General features: G+C 41.5%; 2 protein-coding genes and 1 long non-coding RNA gene across 5 annotated transcripts in view; 2 read left to right on the top strand and 1 right to left on the bottom strand.

The window, feature by feature from the left end:
• The window catches only part of IL18R1 (interleukin 18 receptor 1), a 20677-nt gene extending 13346 nt beyond the window's left edge, over positions 1-7331 (top strand). For all 3 annotated transcript variants that reach the window (XM_079972784.1, XM_079972786.1, XM_079972785.1), the window contains 4 exons: positions 1180-1316; positions 3150-3311; positions 3627-3785; positions 6237-7331. In XM_079972784.1, the coding sequence (XP_079828910.1) occupies positions 1180-1316; positions 3150-3311; positions 3627-3785; positions 6237-6568 (790 nt within the window). In that variant the 3' untranslated portion in view covers positions 6569-7331. The remainder of the gene's footprint in view (positions 1-1179; positions 1317-3149; positions 3312-3626; positions 3786-6236) is intronic.
• On the bottom strand, positions 3103-14985 carry LOC307214337. Its single transcript, XR_013837932.1, has 3 exons — positions 14846-14985; positions 7886-7979; positions 3103-3238 (listed from the first exon to the last, which is right to left on the bottom strand). It is a non-coding gene; the product is annotated as an uncharacterized lncRNA (long non-coding RNA).
• IL18RAP (interleukin 18 receptor accessory protein) overlaps positions 10722-18127 on the top strand; it is a 25684-nt gene continuing 18278 nt past the window's right edge. Inside the window, exons 1-4 of the mRNA XM_079972745.1 lie at positions 10722-10934; positions 13810-13961; positions 14876-15146; positions 17260-17431. Coding sequence (XP_079828871.1) covers positions 13898-13961; positions 14876-15146; positions 17260-17431 — 507 coding nt within the window. The 5' untranslated portion in view covers positions 10722-10934; positions 13810-13897. The remainder of the gene's footprint in view (positions 10935-13809; positions 13962-14875; positions 15147-17259; positions 17432-18127) is intronic.

Consider the following 18127-nt stretch of genomic DNA (forward strand, 5'->3'; position numbering starts at 1 on the left):
ATGAAAACAAACAAAAAAAACCTCAAAGTGGTTTACAAAAAGATTAAAAAAAAAATATGAACAGCAACAATACTGAAAAGGATTTTTTAAAAATCAATATTATAGCATTGTGGCAGCGGTATCTCATGTTTCCTGTCTGATGGACTACAACTCCATCAGTCCTGGGCCAGCATGGCCAATGATAAGGAATGATGGGAGTTGTAGTCAAACCACAACTTGAGGATACCGTATTGGCTATCCCTGCATGGTGTTACTTCACTAGACCTCTCTCACTTCAGCTTGGCATTTTCCAGCTTGTGATGTTAACCATTATGGGTTTTAAGTGTTTTTGTTTTACTTTGGACTTTGTATGTAATATTCTGTATTTCCATTTTGCCTGGAAATGGCAATACGACGGCATACACGCCATACATTTAAAGCACATATAAATCAAATATCCCCCCTGCAAAGAATCCTGGAAACTGTACTTTACTCCCTTGCAGAGCTGCAATTCCCAGTACCATTAACAATTCTCAGGATTCTCGCTTTAAATGTATAGTTTGTAAGCAGTCCAAAACAGGTGGTATATAGGTTGTTTTTTTTTTTAAAGTCCATAAATACATGCTCAGGCTAAATAAAAGATCATAAAAAGGGTTTATAAAGCAGTGCCTTGCAAAGATTGTGTGAACTATTATAGGATCATCCCTCTGCATGACAGAACTTCACCCATAAACAGTGACTGAAGGAATCATAGAAAAGCCACACTAAATATCTAGGGTTGTAGCCAACATTAATCATACTGAGAGTGGGCCCCTTGAAATTAATAGATCCAAGTTAATCAGGTCCATTCGTTTCAATCTGTCTACTCTGAGCATTGCTAATTTTGGGCACAGCCTCTAGTTTGGAAGTACCCAATGAAGCTGCAATGAGAAGATTTATTTAGTTGGAGAGGGTGGCTTATTTCTCATATAATTACTGTAGCACACTGCATTCCTTGTGTTCTTCAGTCACAAAGGGCACTTCTTCTGTTATGGATTCTTGATCTGAGATTCCTGCATTCCAGGGGGTTGGACTACGATTCTATGATTCTAAGATTTTCTTCAGTGATCTGCCTTTGAAGATTTGTATCCTGAAATTAGATTACAAGAATCAAGCTGACCGATGAAAGACGTCTCACATTCTTTTCTTTTCTTCTAACAGTCAAGAAGAAGGGAAAAACTATTCTTTAAAGCAGTTGTGGATCAAGAGTGTTAAAGAGGCGGACATCAATTTTTCATACACCTGCAATTTTGTGGCAACTGGTTACCCTGAAAAGCAAATAGTTACACTGCAGAGAGGTACTGTATGGTTTTCTTCTAATGCCTGGCGCCCACAAAGAATATTAACTGGGGCCCGTCTGTGGACCAGATACAACGGAAGTGCAAAGCACTTATGCAAGGAAAATCAGAGCTTTTGTGTGGAAGCCTAAGAAGTAGTCCTCTGGGGGCTTCAAATTTTTGATAGTACAACAATTTGTGCAGTACTGCAGTACTTAGTAGTTCTGTTTCAATTGAGTGCTCCCTTCTTTTAGAATTAGTTTTACCTTATTTGAAAGGAAGTGGGAAATAGCAACGGCAAGGGTAGCTCAGTCAGTAGAGCATGAGACTCTTAATCTCAGGGTTGTGGGTTCAAGCACCATGCTGGGCAAAAAAATCCCTGCCTTTCAGGGGGTTGGACTGGATGACCTTTGTGGTCCCTTCCAGCTGTTCAATTCTATGATTCTATGTTTCTGCCCGCGGCTTTCTCTCTTAGCTGACAAAATTGGTGATAGTTCCCGAATTGGATCTAGCATCCTGGTGTTGGTGTGATCCAGGAAAAAGACTAGTGCTGGATCTCTCAGCACAGGTCAATGTTTGTAGTGGTAAATACATACAGGGCTGCTACTTTTTCTTGCCGATCTTGGTCTGAGATTGTAATAGACATGCTTTCCCCCCAGCTGGACATTTTGACTCCTGCAGTCTTGCTGTGGAGACAGCTTGTCAGGAAGATTTGGTGGGGAGGGGGAAAAGTGTTAAGCACCCACCAGTTCTCTCTTTCAAATGCTCCTCCTCACAATCACATTATCTCAACAAACATGGGGGGTTTTTTTGGGAGGGGGCACTTTGGTCGCCTCTTGGATGTTGAGTGTAAATGAACAAGAACAAATGGATTTCATGGGGCTCAGTTTGTTAGAGTTTGAGAGCAGATGAAGCATGAGCTCACAAATTGAGGATAGATAATCATCTTCATTAAGGGACGCAGGTGGCGCTGTGGGTTAAAGCCTCAGCGCCTAGGGCTTGCCAATCGAAAGGCCGGCGGTTCGAATCCCTGCGGCGGGGTGCGCTCCCGCTGCTCGGTCCCAGCGCCTGCCAACCTAGCAGTTCGAAAGCACCTCCGGGTGCAAGTAGATAAATAGGGACCGCTTACCAGCGGGAAGGTAAACGGCGTTTCCGTGTGCGGCTCTGGCTCTGGCTCTGGCCAGAGCAGCGATGTCACGCTGGCCACGTGACCCGGAAGTGTCTCCGGACAGCGCTGGCCCCTGGCCTCTTAAGTGAGATGGGCGCACAACCCCAGAGTCTGTCAAGACTGGCCCGTACGGGCAGGGGTACCTTTACCTTTACCTTAATCATCTTCAATATACTGTAGTAATAATAATAATAATAATAATAATAATAATAATAATAATAATAATATACTATTTATACCCCACCTATCTGGCTGGGTTTCCCCAGCCACTCTGATTGGCTCCCAACAGAACATTAAAAACACAAAAAAGAGCAAACATATTTTTTTTCCCTAAACAGGGCTTAGATCATAGGATCCTTCTTACACCTTGGGGCAGAAGCAAGAGGCATGACAACATGTGTTATCCCTTTTTCTGCCTAAAAACATACTGGGCAAACACTTAATAGCAGAGTGTTCTGGCATCATTATAGATCAGAGCCCCCCAATGTGGTTCCCTGCAGATTTTGTTGAACTCCAGTTCCCATCAGCCTCAGCCAGGGGGATTATGGGAACTGTAGTGAAGCAACACTGTGGCGGGAGGGGTATGTTGGCTACCCTTGAGATAGACTTATTGCAGTTTTTCTTGAGAAGAGTACTTATTTGGAGGGCTCTGTCTCAATCGTGTGTTGCCTCTGTTTGTTTTCCAGAAACGAATCGAGACTTACCCTTGCGGGTCTTTACCCCTGGAATTATCGCAGTGATCTTGCTTTCCCTTGTTTCTGTTCTTGTGGTCGTTCTGTCTGTGATATTCAAAGTTGACCTTGTTTTATTGTACAGAGATGTCACAGGGAAGGATGAAACGATTGGAGGTAAAACATAGTAAGGTTTGGTTTAGGGTGGGGTGGGTGGAGAGCTGTTTTGCCTGAGCAAAAATGAATTTTGTAGGTCTTGGTTGGGGAGGTAGACAGGGTTGTATTTGCTTTTTAAGCTTTTCTGTTGCAGCATTCCCCGGTGGCGACGGGAATGACCTTTAAGTTTATTAGGCTGCATGGAATGAAGGATAAGTTGCTACCTTCAAGAAATGCAGGAGGTGCACAATTAGTTCCAGTAATTGCACAAGGAATGTCTTTTTTAAAAACAGACAGAACACATAAATACTTCACGGGTGAATTAATTTTTTACAGATGGAAAAATATATGATGCGTTTGTGTCTTACCTGAAAGACTGTGTACCCATATGTGATGAAGAGAGAAAATTTGCACTGAACATATTGCCCACAATATTAGAAAAACATTTTGGATACAAACTTTGTATCTTTGAACGGGATATCTCTCCTGGAGGAGGTAGGTGGATGTGTTGTAACTGTCTTACTGAGTAGTTTTTGACAATATGCAAAAATTGTCAATAATAATAATAATATTAATAATATATTTACATGCCACCCAACTAACTGCGTTGCTCCAGCCACTCTGGGCAGCTTCCAACAAATTAAAACATCAAACACAGCAAACAACAAACCTTAAAAACTTCCTGATACAGGACTGCCTTCAGATGTCTCCTAAGTCAGATAATTGCTTATTTCCCTGACATCTGATGGGAGGGCGTTCCACAGAGCGGGTGCCACTGGTTCCCTGTAATTTCGCTTCTCACAATGAGGGAACCATCAGAAGGCCCATGGAGCTGGATCTCAGTATCCAGACTGAACAATGAGGATGGAGATGCTCCTTCAGGTATACAGGGCAAAAGCCATTTAGGGCTTTAAAGGACAGCACCAATAACCCCTTTTCATGGGTGTTAACCCTGATTCTTTTTTGAAAAATTAAAATGCATACTAAAATGAGGGATGTTTTGTAGCAGAAATTAGCCATGCAAGATGTACTTGAGCAGTTAGGAGCTATGTTAGAAGAAATCTGTTAATCTATTTATAAGTCAAATCTAGTTGCTCATAATTTTCAGATTTGTAATGAACTCTGACTTGGCTCCAACTGACTTCAGTATTTTCACAATTCAAACCAAGGTCAAGTTAATGTATATTTTTTCTACCTTATGGGCTGCATGACTAAGCAGCCAAACTCATCTTTGTGCATGCTGAGTTGTTTGGAAATAAACAGATTGCGTCTACAAAGGAATAAAAACAATATCATTTGCACGGGTGTGGGATGACTTAATATTGTCCCCTTTACTCATGTTTTGCCAAGGGAACCAATCATTTTAGAAGTCTGGACCTGAACTATCTCTTGCTGGAAGAAATAGCCTTATCAGCCTGTATGTTTTCAACTATCTGCTATTGGGCTTTGATTCACATTACTTCCCCCATCGTCCTTGAGGTCCAGAGAGAACGTTGGACATATGAAACCGCCCTATACTGAGCTGGACCACCCAGTATTATCAATTTTGACAGACAGGAGTCCCCTGCTACATTAGATCTGACAGATATATTAAAATTTTGGAGGAGAGAAATACCTTTTCTTTCTGCTGCATTATTCTAAGGCGCTTTTCAGATTGAGGAAAAATGGATGCTTAGCCCTTTTACCGGGTGGCTGGCCTTGACCGCCTGGGCAGCCGGCTCAAGCTCCCACCAGCTGCTTTAATTCATACTGGCCAATGGGTGGCCTCCTCTCAGTGGCGTAGCGTGGGGGGTGCAGTGGGGCCGGCCGCACCGGGCGCAACATCTGGGGGTTAGGGTTAGGGAGCGCAAATCCACGGTTAGGGGGCGCAAATCCACGGGTTAGGGGGTGCAAATTACTTGCCTTGCCCCGGGTGCTGACAACCCACGCTACGCCAATGTCTCCTCTTGGAGGTGGGGCAGTGCCTTGCTAGCTGAAAGGGCATTACAAATGTTTGTTATCGGGGGAGAATGTAATATCTTGTCCTTCTGTAATGGAAGGGGGAGGGAAGCCTACCAGAGAAGGGGCCTTGGCCTTGTTACCCTTAAGGCTGACACAGATGTTTGTTTTGCTGGAGAGCAGTGCTGGTGGTTTATTGCTCTGTGCCAAACAAGAATCTGTGACCATAGTAGGTGATGGTTTTATCGTTTGGTTAACAAGTGGTGTTGATTTAAAGGAAGAATGAGTTGCTTCTGATAATATTGCAGACCAGGTATGAGGTTCTGCCGTTTACATGCCCACATGCCTTCCTGCCTTCGTAGAAGTCATTTCCTCACAGTTTCTCAGAGACCTCAGAACATCACATTAGAGTTGTGCAGAGTTCATCAAGGGCAAAAGAAAACAACTGGTGTCCTTTAAAGTATTTGCAACCTGCCTTTTTCTTCTTTGACTCCAGGACTCTGTCCTGATGCTGAAAATAGACTTCTTAGTTGAAAATGGACTTCTGACTTTAAATTCTTAATTCTAAGTGTGGGATGGGGGGAGGAGGATGAAATTGCTTGGTTGTGAGTGAAAGGCATCCTGCACATGCCCAGAATTGCTCACTATTGCCGTTTACTGGAATTTTTGCTAAAGAATTCTTTGTCATGAACTCACTGACTAATTGTGGGCTAGTCACTTATTATTGTGCCTCAGTGTTCTCCAGCTGTAAAATGTGATACGACCCATAGTTATATAGTTATATTGTTACACACACACACACACACACACACACACAAAATATATACATAATCTGTATTCTAAAATTAGAAATAATTCACTTCAAACTTTTCCATGCTGCTTTGTGGCAGAAGAGACAGCATTAGCACATTTCCACAGGCCTCTCATGTTTGTAATTCATGTAATGTATTAATAGACCAATGCTATTTCAGATGTTTCCATTATAACTGCTCCCTCTTCTGCCTGCAGCTGCTGTCGATGATGTCCAGTCATATATTGACAGGAGTAGAAGATTAATCATTATACTGAGTAAGAACTACATCTCTGACAAAGTCATGTTTGAACTTGAAACCGGGCTTCACAAGGCCTTGGTTGAAAAGAACATTAAAGTGATACTAATCGAATATATGCCTATTTGTGACTTTGATTTCTTGCCCAAGTCTTTGAAACTTCTTTCACCAAGCCACGTGGTGAAATGGAAAGAAGAGAAGTCACTCGCTTTAAATTCCAGGTTTTGGAAGAAGCTCCGCTATGCGATGCCTGCTAAGCCCTTCTCAATGATGGAACCGGCTAGTTTGTGAGATGTACATTCAGGACAAAGCATGACCAATTCAGCCACCCCTGATGGGCTTCACTCAGCTTTCATCTTAGTAAGGCTACTAGCCTTATATCAGAGTCCCTTTAGAACAAGATGTTGCTACAGGCTGCTGACTGTTTGCAATTAGAGTGGCTATATTTGGGAAGTTTTGTGTCTCATATCCCCAAAACAAAATGTGTCAGAAAATATACCGTGTGGTCTTTAAGTAGATGCAGCACTCTCTGGAAGCCAACTCAACATAGGACTCAATAGAGAATATTTTGTCACAGATGTCATTCATAGGTTTGCTGCCTTCAGTGTTGCAGACCCTGTCCTGTGGAACTCCTTGCCAAGAGAGGATCAGCAGGAAACGCTCCTGCCTTCTTTTATAGTTCTCTTAAAATTGTAATATTCAGACAAGCCTTTGCCATGTGAAATTATTTTTACCAACCTATATTTATTGATTTTTTTAAAATGGTGTTTATAATGATTTTTTTAAAAAATATTATAGTAATTTTGTATGCTGTATATTGGCTTGCTGTATTTTTTATGAAACTGCAGTCTATAGATATTTCCAAAAAATAAATGTCTGCATCTATGTGCACACACTCCAACTGTAGTGCTATTTTTACTTTCAAAAGACACGCTGGGTGGGAACAAGATATTTGTAGAAATATAATATATGTTGCCTTGGTTTGTTATCTCACTTTTAAAACCAGATGTTGCTGAATCTGATAAGGAGCTACAATAAACCACAGTGGATTAGCTGTCTGTCTTCAGATTTATTGAATAATGAAAAGAAAATGTCAATAGTATTTTAAAGGTAAAGGTAAAGGACCCCTGATCATTAGGTCCAGTCGTGACCAACTCTGGGGTTGCTGCGCTCATCTCGCTTTATTGGCCGAGGGAGCCGGCGTACAGCTTCCGGGTCATGTGGCCAGCATGACTAAGCCACTTCTGGCAAACCAGAGCAGCGCACGGAAACGGCGTTTACCTTCCCGCGAGAGCGGTACCTATTTATCTACTTGCACTTTGATGTGCTTTCAAACTGCTAGGTTGGCAGGAGCAGGGACTGAGCAACGGGAGCTCACCCCGTCGCGGGGATTCGAACCGCTGACCTTCTGATTGGCAAGTCCTAGGCTCTGTGATTTAACCCACAGTGCCACCCGCGTTCCACAAATAGTATTATACTTGGTTGCAATAATACCTTGGTGCTGTATCAAGTATGCAGAGAATGACTAAATTTTCTACAGTTATCTAGTACTGTACCAACTCTCCTGTCTGATTTTCAAGTAGCAAGGTGTCTGCTGATTGGGTTTACTCGCTAGGAGGTATTCCATATTGCCACTTCAAACTGCAAGCCTTTTTCACTTGCCCATTTTTCGCTCTCTGTACATATACGTACTACAGCACTCCTGAAAAAAGCACAAGAGCAAAGAAGTTGAACGAGATGCAAGGTCGAAAAGTTTCAGGACTCTGGTGCACAACAAGTGAATGTGCATGCTCCGTTGGTAGGGCCACCATATTTTGAAGAGCAAAAAAAGAGGACACATTTTCTGACTTCTACTTTTAACTATGGGTTGCTATGACATCTCTCATGTTACATACCTGAGAGAAAGAGGACCTGTCCTGGAAAAAGAGGACACATGGCAACCCTGCCATTGGAGAAAAGAAATTGAAGGCTGGTGCAGGGAACAGGAGTCTGAATAGCTGGGGCAAGGTTCAAGGATGGGATTATAATCCATTGTCTGGGATGAAACAAGTCAATTAGTTTCCCTACTCTCTATAGCAAGCAGTTTAACTTTCCTCTTGATGAGAGATTGTTGTATTCACATTGCACCCATTTCCAGCTTCAACAGCAGTCTGCAGGGGGCAAGCACACAACATTTTACCTGATCACAATCATATAAATGCTGGGCTTTGTGGTTTTATGCTTGGTGCAGGAAGCAGCCTTCTGACTCATTAACCACAGCCTCCATAGGGTGAGGAATGCTTATCATGACTACATGTCATCTGGTAGTTTAAACTGTCGCTTCAACTGGACAGAAGTTCATTCTTTTCATATTCACTAGATACTACAATGACAGATAAACCATGGATGTAAACAATCTGTATATTCCGGTGCCAGACTGGCACCAACCATATACCACATTTGGGTGGGTGGGTGGGGGTTATTGGGTTGTTTTTATTTTGATTATGTGTTTTCTGGTTTTATCTTGTGATTTTTATCTTGGGAACTGCCCTGAGACCTGCAGGTATAGGGCGGTAAACAAATCTAATAAATAGTAATAAAATAATGCAAAATAATATTGAAGGGGCTAAAATGCTTTTGTTTGTAGTGCATTTATTTATATTCTGGAAGTGGCAACTGCCTGTAGGTGTTGTTTATAATGGATGAGCTAATCCAGGCTTCCTCAGCCTCGGCCCTCCAGATGTTTTTGGCCTACAACTCCCATGATCCCTAGCCAGCAGGACCAGTGGTCAGGGATGATGGGAATTGTAGTCTCAAAACATCTGGAGGGCCAAGTTTGAGGAAGCCTGGGCTAATCTGTCTTTTTGGATTCTGTTTCCCTTTTTTCCATTCCTAAATTCTCCACATTTCCACAGCCGTTTGCATTTTTTAATAAAAAGAAATCCTTGTGAAAATTCATCTGCATGTTTATCCACATTATCCCAATTTTGCCTAATATGCAATATTCTTGCAAAGCGGTTTCCCCTAAAATAATGAATTTTTGTGCTCTATTTTCACCAATATGTAGCATTTTTACTCCAGTGTATAGATTTTTGTAGACATTGCTTGGCTGAAGGAACTGCATTTCAAAATTTGGACAAGTGTGAATTTTAGTTTGCCTTTAAATGCAAACTGAATCAGATTTCTCTTCCATCCCTAATTTTCATTATTAATCCATATGACCGGCCCTCAATACATTTTTATGTATGGCTTACAAAACAATCATGCAATATCGAAAAATACAGAATAGAATTCTTAAAACAGCGCAGTAAAAATAGCAACATAAAACTTTCTCTAGTGAGGACAGAATAAATACTTTTTAGTTTGGCTTAAAATACAAATTTAAAAGGCCTGTGTAAATAAAAAGGTCTTCAGCAGGTGATGTAAAGAAGGTACCAGATTACCCTCTATGGAAAAGCTGTTCTATTACTAGGGTGACACCACTGAGAAGACCCTCTCTGTTGTAACCACCAGTTTCATTGACTTGATGGCAAATTGAGCTGCACATCCCGAGGGTATCTTGGGTAGTTATATGGAGAATTGTAGTTTCTACCCACAGAGCTACAGTGCCCAGTGCCTTTAAGAACCTCATGTTCCCATGATTCTTTGGGGGGAAATCATGTGCTTCAAATGTAGGCTGTGGGTCTTCAGTTTTTCTGGCTCCCTCTTTCACTTGCAAAGTCAGAATGATGGCACTGTTGAGATCATGCCCACAGACTCCTTTTATCAATATTGAGGCTCCCTCAGAGGCCAGAAGCCTCTCTGTAATTTGATAATTTATTGTACAAGGATGAAAAGGCAAGAGGGAGAGGAATGCTCAATACCTTCATCTTTTCCCACCCTTACACAGTTGTACCTTGGATCCCGAACACCCTGGTACTCAGATGTTTGGCTCCCGAAACCCAGAAGCGACTGTTCAGTTTGTGAACGTTCTTTGGAACCCGAACGTCCGATGGGGCTCTCGTGGCTTCCAATTGGCTGCAGGAGCTTCCTGCAGCCAATCGGAAGCAGCGCTTTGGTTTCCGAACGTTTTGGAAGTCGAATGGACTTCCAGAACGGATTCTGTTGGACTTCCAAGGTACGACTGTACATTGAAATAAAAATAACTGTGTAATATGCTTTTTGTTTCAGGGCAGAATTGCAAGGATCCATTGCTCGTGTGAAAGGGCAAGAGAGGATTCACTCAGTGCCTTTCCCAATTGTCAGAAATGACCAACTCACATCGTGTTTCACTTCAGAGGCCCAGAACTGGATGCCAGTTGGTGACCTAGGATGATGAACTGAAGGGAGAAGGATAGGGAGGGGAAAAGTGGGGTAGGGGAGAGAAAACACTGCAAAGGAAGCCTCTATTAGTCTACACCCTTCATTACTGATTGCAAATTTAGGAAGTGTAAGGGGAAGCAATGTTGTTGCAAACTTGAACCCTTTTCACATAGTAGCAGTGTGTTGTAACCATGTTTCTTACACTGTTTTCCCCTGCCCTTTTTACAAGAAAAGTTGCTGGAAATGTGTACTTGATGAAAAAAAGAAAGAAAGAAGAAGTGACGAGGCAAAGGAAATTCTGATTGAAAGGAAACTCACACGCTATATCCATTTGAGAGCTAACCACAGCTCTTAACACAGCTGCGTAGATGCAGAGGTAAGATAGTATTCTCAGATAACAGTCTCTTTTCAGAATGCAAAACTTTTAATACTATTGTTCTCTGATTACTTTTCAGCAAACCTTTCTATTTACTTAAGCTGAAGAGGTTTATTTTCTGAATGTCTATTTCTCTTTCCTGTTTTGCCACTGAGAATTATATTTCAGGGGTGATCGTGATCCCCCACTTTCTGTAAGTGAATGGAAAGAAATCTATAGGGTTTTGCAGAGGGAATATCACATAGTGTTAAAAGCCTCTTTATAATAGCTGATTTATGTGCTGGCATCCTTTATTACAAAATCTGAAGTAAAAGTAAGGCTCTCTGTAAATGGGTGATGTAAATGCTATCTGAACAGTCCCCTCCCTGAGTTGTTTAGTGGAGAATTTAAAATATAATCAAATTTACCTCCCCCTTTTAACATTCTACTCTAACGCTGTCTTGCAATAAATATTCTGAAACTGTAATACTGGCTTTGTATTCCAATACACCAGTCACATATGTTCATTTCACCATAATACCCTAATAGAGCAATTTGACGCATGTCTGTCTGAAGTTCAGAGGGACTTACTTGCCTGCAAAGGGGCAGGAAGTGTACATAGGGTTGCAGCCTAAGATTTCTCCAATACCTTTTTTAGTATTTTGAATGAAAGCTATAATACCATCCTATTTCAGAAGACAATTATTTATTATTTCATTTCATTTTATTTACTAGATTTATATACCGCCCTTCAACATAAGTTCTCAGGGAGGTGCACAGAATAAAATACAGGACAAAAACAAGTAAATAAGCTATTCAGTCTATTTATTAGATTTAGATATATAATCTTAAATGACAGATAAAGATGCCACTGGGTTCACCAGTGAAACATTTCCTTGTGATGTAGGAAGAGCAATTATTTACCTTAGTATTTTGTAGCACCCAACTAAAGTAATAAACATTGTCTTTCTCAGCAATCCCAAAGGCAACACAGTATCAGTGGTTTTTTCCATATTATAGATGGTGAACGCCAATTGACAGCAGAACCCAGAAAATCCAATGGCTAAACCAAACTCAGAACCCGGAACTTCCAGGTTTATAGAGGGTGCTCTTAATAACCACACCAGACTTGTACTTGTTATGGGAACATTGGTTCACCTAGCTCAGTATTCTTATTTTTTAAAAAACACAAATTTTATTTGGTTTTTAAATAAATACAAATACAATTGCCTGGTCTGAATGCTTTGCATAAGCCCCTACTTTTACATAAAGCTGTCTCTGGGTTTTTTGACAAAACGCTTTTCACAGTCCTAACTGGGAGATGGCAGGGATCAAACTTGGGAACATGCACCTAGCCTCCTATCAGCTGCAATGCTGTGCTTACTAGGAGGGGGAGAGGTGAAGTGAGAGCCACTGCTGTTCCTGCCTTGCATTGACCTTCCAACCACCACACCCTTCCTCCCATCTCTGCCAGAAAGCACTGTGTGATGCAGCCAAGGGGAGGTCAGGTGTGTGGCAATACACTTCCTTGCCTGCTGTCTGTGTTGGGACCTGCAGAACAGCTGCTCTGTCCCTGAGCTCTGGCACTTAATCTCTATAGGTGGTTCTACAACAATGTTCTTCAAGGTTTACAGCCACCTTCTCCTGTAATGTGCAGCTATGGTGTGTGTGTGTGTGTGTGTGTGTGTGTGTGTGTGTGTGTTCAGTGACTGCTGGGCCTGAGCCAAAACAGCAGCCGTACTTTGGGACATTCTGTTTTGTTTGTTTTTTAGAACTTTTTTAAATTAGGAATTTAGACAGAGCATATTATCTTAAACATATCATCCTTAATGACTTCCCTCAGTTCCTATCTCTGGTTACTCTATAAATGCTATTATCTGCATGTTACAAAATTGTATAAATCCTTAATTTGTCTAACTGGTTATTATCAATAAAAAGTTTGTGAGTGTTTATTCAAAGCCTGCCAAGGAGTCCAATTCACTTTGTTGGATCTTTAGAAACTTTGTAAAAGGTTCCCATTCATCTTTAAAGTCACAGTCATCCTTGTCCTGTAATTTATGTTACAGATAGGTAGCCGTGTTGGTCTGCCATAGTCAAAACAAAATAAAAAAATTCCTTCCAGTAGCACCTTAAAGACCAACTAAGTTAGTTCTAGGACTAACTTAGTTGGTCTTTAAGGTGCTACTGGAAGGAATTTTTTTATTTTGTTCTGTAATTTATGTGTCAGTTTTGCCAGTTCTGCATAGTCCATCAATTTCTCTTGCCATAATTCTTTACTCGGGATTTCCTCGTTCTTCCATCCTTGTGCTTTTAAGACTCTCGCCGCCGTTGTCGCACACATGACGATATTTTTCAACTTCTTTGGCATACTTTGGGACATTCTGGATATTTTTCAAGGTGGGCAGAATTGGTGAATTGCTGGGAGGTGTGGCTCCTTCCCTTCCCTTTCTGAAACAAAATTCTCTAGGGGTTTTGCAAAATGGAAAGCAGCTCCTGGGAAGGAGGAATCATGTGCAGGAGCCGAGGCTAAGAGCCAGAGATTCTGCTTAGCTGAGCAGGTCCAACCTGATATGATGGGGAGATTACAAAACTAAGCTGTAGCAGGTATAATACTTTCTTTACAGAAGAGGCGCAGAACCTATGGCCCTCCAAATGTTCCTGCTCTGCAACTCCATCACCCCTAGAAAGATCTGATGGGAGTTGAAATCCAATAATATCAGATAGACAACAGGGTTCCTACCCCCTGACTTTCCCCACCACAAACCCCTTTCCCATTGGCTATGAAATACTCCATTTTGCCTGGGCTATCTTTTCACCTAGCAGCCATCTGGAATGAGTTAGTTTCAAAGAGAGTTGGCCACTTATTGTTTTGTTTTCTTTTGTTATGTTTTTACAGCTGTAGAAAATAATCCCAGGGAAATACATCAGGCCATCTCTGCCATGAAGGTTCATTGCCAAACGAAGAAACACAGTTGTAGAAAGCAATGCTAATACTCTGTTATCTTTTTCTGACGTTAATGGAAAGAGCAGAAGTCAGAGGTTTTAGAGGTAAGACATTGTGTTATACTCTTCCTTAATATGCTTTAAATGCTCATTTTCAAAGGTGGTACAGTCCTCTCAGCCCACATTTTCATAGAATCATAGAGCTGGGAGGGTCCCCAAGGGATGCCTAGTCAAAGCTTCCTCAGACTCAGCCTTCCAGATGTTTTGAGACTACAATTCCCATTATCCCTGACCACTGGTCCTGCTAGATAGGGATGATGGGAGTTGCAGTCCCAACACAGCTGGAGGGCCAAGTTTGAGGAAGCCTGGTCTACTCCAACCCCCTGCAATGCTCACAGGCCATTGCATGTTTTATGCCTGCATTGAAAAGTTTGAAAACTGTCATCTTCTCAGTAGCAGGTTTTTGATATTGCACCCGATTTCTGCACGGGGAGGCCTTCAAGTAAATGACAACTCAATGTATTTTCTTTGACATTGACTAAGCTATAGAATCCCACAACTAGCAATGGCAGTAGCACAGCTTCCATATTCCACCCCCCTTAATGTCCCTTTCTGCAGGAGCAGGAAGTATGTTGGTTGCCTCAACAATTTTGCATCCTTCACATTGCCTAGGTACCAGTGGAGAATATTCAGATAAAATTCTGCAAAGTTTTCTAAAGGGGCGAGAAGAATAAAAAATCTCAGGGAGTTTACAGACCCCTCCTCCCCACTATTTTATGGTGGGATTCAATCACTTCTTGTCCAATTTAGGCTGCACAGTTAAAGCTGATTTGGAGCTGTTATGAAACAAACCCAGAATATTTTCTCTTTTTTGTGATAAGTGATGGGAAAATGAAGGCAAATACTTGCTGCAACATCATTTAATCTCCCCACAGTCAAATGCTTGTGGAACAGGTTGTCTGGAATTGACCCAAGAATGGAACTTTTACCTGATTGCACAGATCTCTTTATCTTTTCAGAATGTCTTCGCAAACAACCTGATGTGAAGTACCGGGCCATTAGTGGCCAGGCATTTGTTGTGTCATGTGACGTACCACCAGAGAACCCTGCCTCAATTTTTAACTTTTCTCGTCTTCATGAAAGCCAGCTTCAGTGGATCTGGCGATCAAGAGATGGGAGAGACCCAGTGCTTCTCAGAAAAGAAACCATCAACCCCAGACTACAGGGAAATGCCCTTTGGTTTAATCCAATAACAGTTCAACATTCTGGAACATATGTCTGCAAGAACAGGTCGGTTGCCATGACACATCTCAGTCAGACCTTTTGTGGATGTTTGCACTAGTATTTCAAGAATTCTACACAGAGCTTATTTTCTTCATCATGATTACTATTTATTTCTTAATTACATTCAGTGTGGTCTACCCAGTTAAACACTTTTAAGTCTTATTTGTTAATGGGGGAGAAATGTAAGCATCAACTTCATGTTTGGAAAAAGAGAGAGAATTAATTGTGCTTAATGAAGCCAGATCATTCATTTTAAAAGGCTTATATTTCATCTTTGTGCTTTCAGGGGCCTCTCAGGCTGTTATTCTATTAAGTACTATACATACGCGGGTGGCGCTGTGGGTAAAACCTCAGAGCCTAGGACTTGCCGATCGCATGGTCGGCGGTTCAAATCCCCGCGGTGGGGTGAGCTCCTGTTGTTCGGTCCCAGCTCCTGCCCACCTAGCAGTTCGAAAGCACCCTTAAGTGCAAGTAGATAAATAGGGACCGCTTTATAGCGGGAAGGTAAACGGCGTTCCGTGTGCTGCTCTGGTGCCGGTTCGCCAGAGCAGCTTCGTCACGCTGGCCACGTGACCCTGAAGTGTCTGCGGACAGCGCTGGCTCCCGGCCTCTAGAGTGAGATGAGCGCACAACCCTAGAGTCTGTCAAGACTGGCCCGTACGGGCAGGGGTACCTTTACCTTTACCTTTACTATACATAAAATATGAACTCTGTCTGCTTAAACACATTCCAAATCAAATAGCACTTGACTTTGTTGTTTATATCTTGATACATTCTCTGGACAATTTCTATTTAAAAAACCCCACTGTTATTTTAACAACATTTTACAAATGTTCATCATTCAGACTTTTTTTTAACCTAAATTTTACATATTACCTTAGTACCTTATTATCTGATCGTGACAAATTACATTATAGTATATTTGAAATGATAAAGGTAAAGGTAAAGGGACCCCTGACCATTAGGTCCAGTCGTGGCTGACTCTAGGGTTGTGGCGCTCATCTCGCTTTATTGGCCAGGGGAGCCGGCGTACAGCTTCTGGGTCATGTGGCCAGCATGACTATGCCGCTTCTGGCAAACCAGAGCAGCGCACGGAAACACCGTTTACCTTCCCGCCGGAGCGGTACCTATTTATCTACTTGCACTTTGACGTGCTTTTGAACTGTTAGGTTGGCAGGAGCAGGGACTGAGCAATGGGAGCTCACCCCATCGCGGGGATTCAAACCGCCAGCCTTCTGATCGGCAAGTCCTAGGCTCTGTTGTTTAACCCACAGTGCCACCCGCGTCCCTCTTTGAAATGATAGTTAGTGCTAAATTATTATTATTGTATTTTTGAACACATCTTCTATAACCATTTCCCCGCAAATTTTTGCTTTGAGTTTCCTCTGAGTTTACTAGTCAGTTGAGCCGTCTCCACCAATTCCTGTAATTGGATTTGCCAATCTGTTATTTTTGGAGCCTTGTGATCTTTCCATCCCTTGGCCACAAGTATACGAGCTGCTGCGGTTGCATACAAGAATACCTCTCTTAGATTTTTTGGGATATCTTTATCAAAAATACTTAATAGAAATGCCTCCAGTTTTTTAGTAAAAGTTATCCCCATCATCTTTTTTAATTCACCGTATATTTCCCCCCCCAAAAAAATCTTAATCTTTTCAGCACCTGCCAAAAAGGATTTTTTGTTTGAGCAAACCGACCCAGACATATAAATTTATTATATATTCTAACATGTACTTTTATTCTTTTCATGTATGTTTTTAAACTGCTGATATTATTTTGAAAATTGTTAGGCTAACTTGTTTTTTAACGTTGGATGTTATCAGCCATTTTAATGTATATTTTTGGTAAACTTTGTAGAGGTTTAGTGGCAAGTAAATAAATGACTACCGCTCCCATCAGTCCCAGCCAGCATGGCTATGCTGACTATGGCTAATGGGAGTTGAAGTCCAAACCATATGGAAGGCATCAGACTGGGGAAGCCTGATCACATATATCTAGTCCAATATATATCAATAAATTGATATATCAATATCAATATATCTAGTCCAGTATATATCACTTTTCACAATCTAGCTTTCTCTGTATGATTTTGCATGTGTTTTCTTTTCGTGTCACACAGGAAAAGAAAGTGTGCCAATATTTCCATAGATGTTCAAACAAGGAAGATGGCCAATTGTTCAGATAGTAGCGTGAGTAACTTGAACCTACTTGTTCTCAGAAAAGGAGTTATTCCTTGTCCAGGAAAAAGCTGTTACAGTGATTTTCAGCCGTCAGAGGTGAACTGGTACAAGGTACGGGTGCCACTATCTTTAGAGCACTTTGTTTTATCAATCTGAGTCACACTTACATGCAACAAATATACTTGTGGTGAGTGTGGGTGAGGGAAACTTGCTCTCTGGTAGTGCAATGAGTTGAAACTATTTCCACATAAGGTTATTTGATGAATGAATCACTCCGTTGCCTGGACTGGTATCTTGGTAAATGATGGCATGTTGAGAGCACAGTTACAATAAACTTGGAAAGACATTCCCAAGGGTGTTTGGTGAAGCGTGGATATGAAAATTCACCAGTCTTTTTCGTAAATATTTTTAAAGGCCTCTTTATTTCCATTTTGTAATTGTTTGCATTATAGATCTTGCTCCAAAGTTAATGTGCTTTTAAAAGACCTTTGAGTCACAGGCTACAAATAAAATTTGGAACTATAGATCTGTATGGGTATTTCAAGTCAATATTTGAGGTGGTTACCGTGTCCTCATAGTTCCCATTCTATGTTACCTTCAAATCCACGCACAACCCCTCAAAATGTTCTATTTAAAACCCTGTGGCAGGGAAGAGAACATGGGAAGGGATTTGGAGCAGAGAAATGGTGGGTAGACTTAATGACTTTCCAACAAGTTTCCTTTCCATCTGGGTTGTTTTACACTTGCAAAATTCATGGTAGCCCTTATGATAGGACTAGGGCTGTGTTGTTTAACCATGTACCCTCA

The sequence above is a fragment of the Podarcis cretensis genome (genome assembly GCF_951804945.1).
Source record: "Podarcis cretensis genome assembly, chromosome: 4".
In the NCBI taxonomy this organism is placed as follows: Eukaryota; Metazoa; Chordata; class Lepidosauria; order Squamata; family Lacertidae; genus Podarcis; species Podarcis cretensis.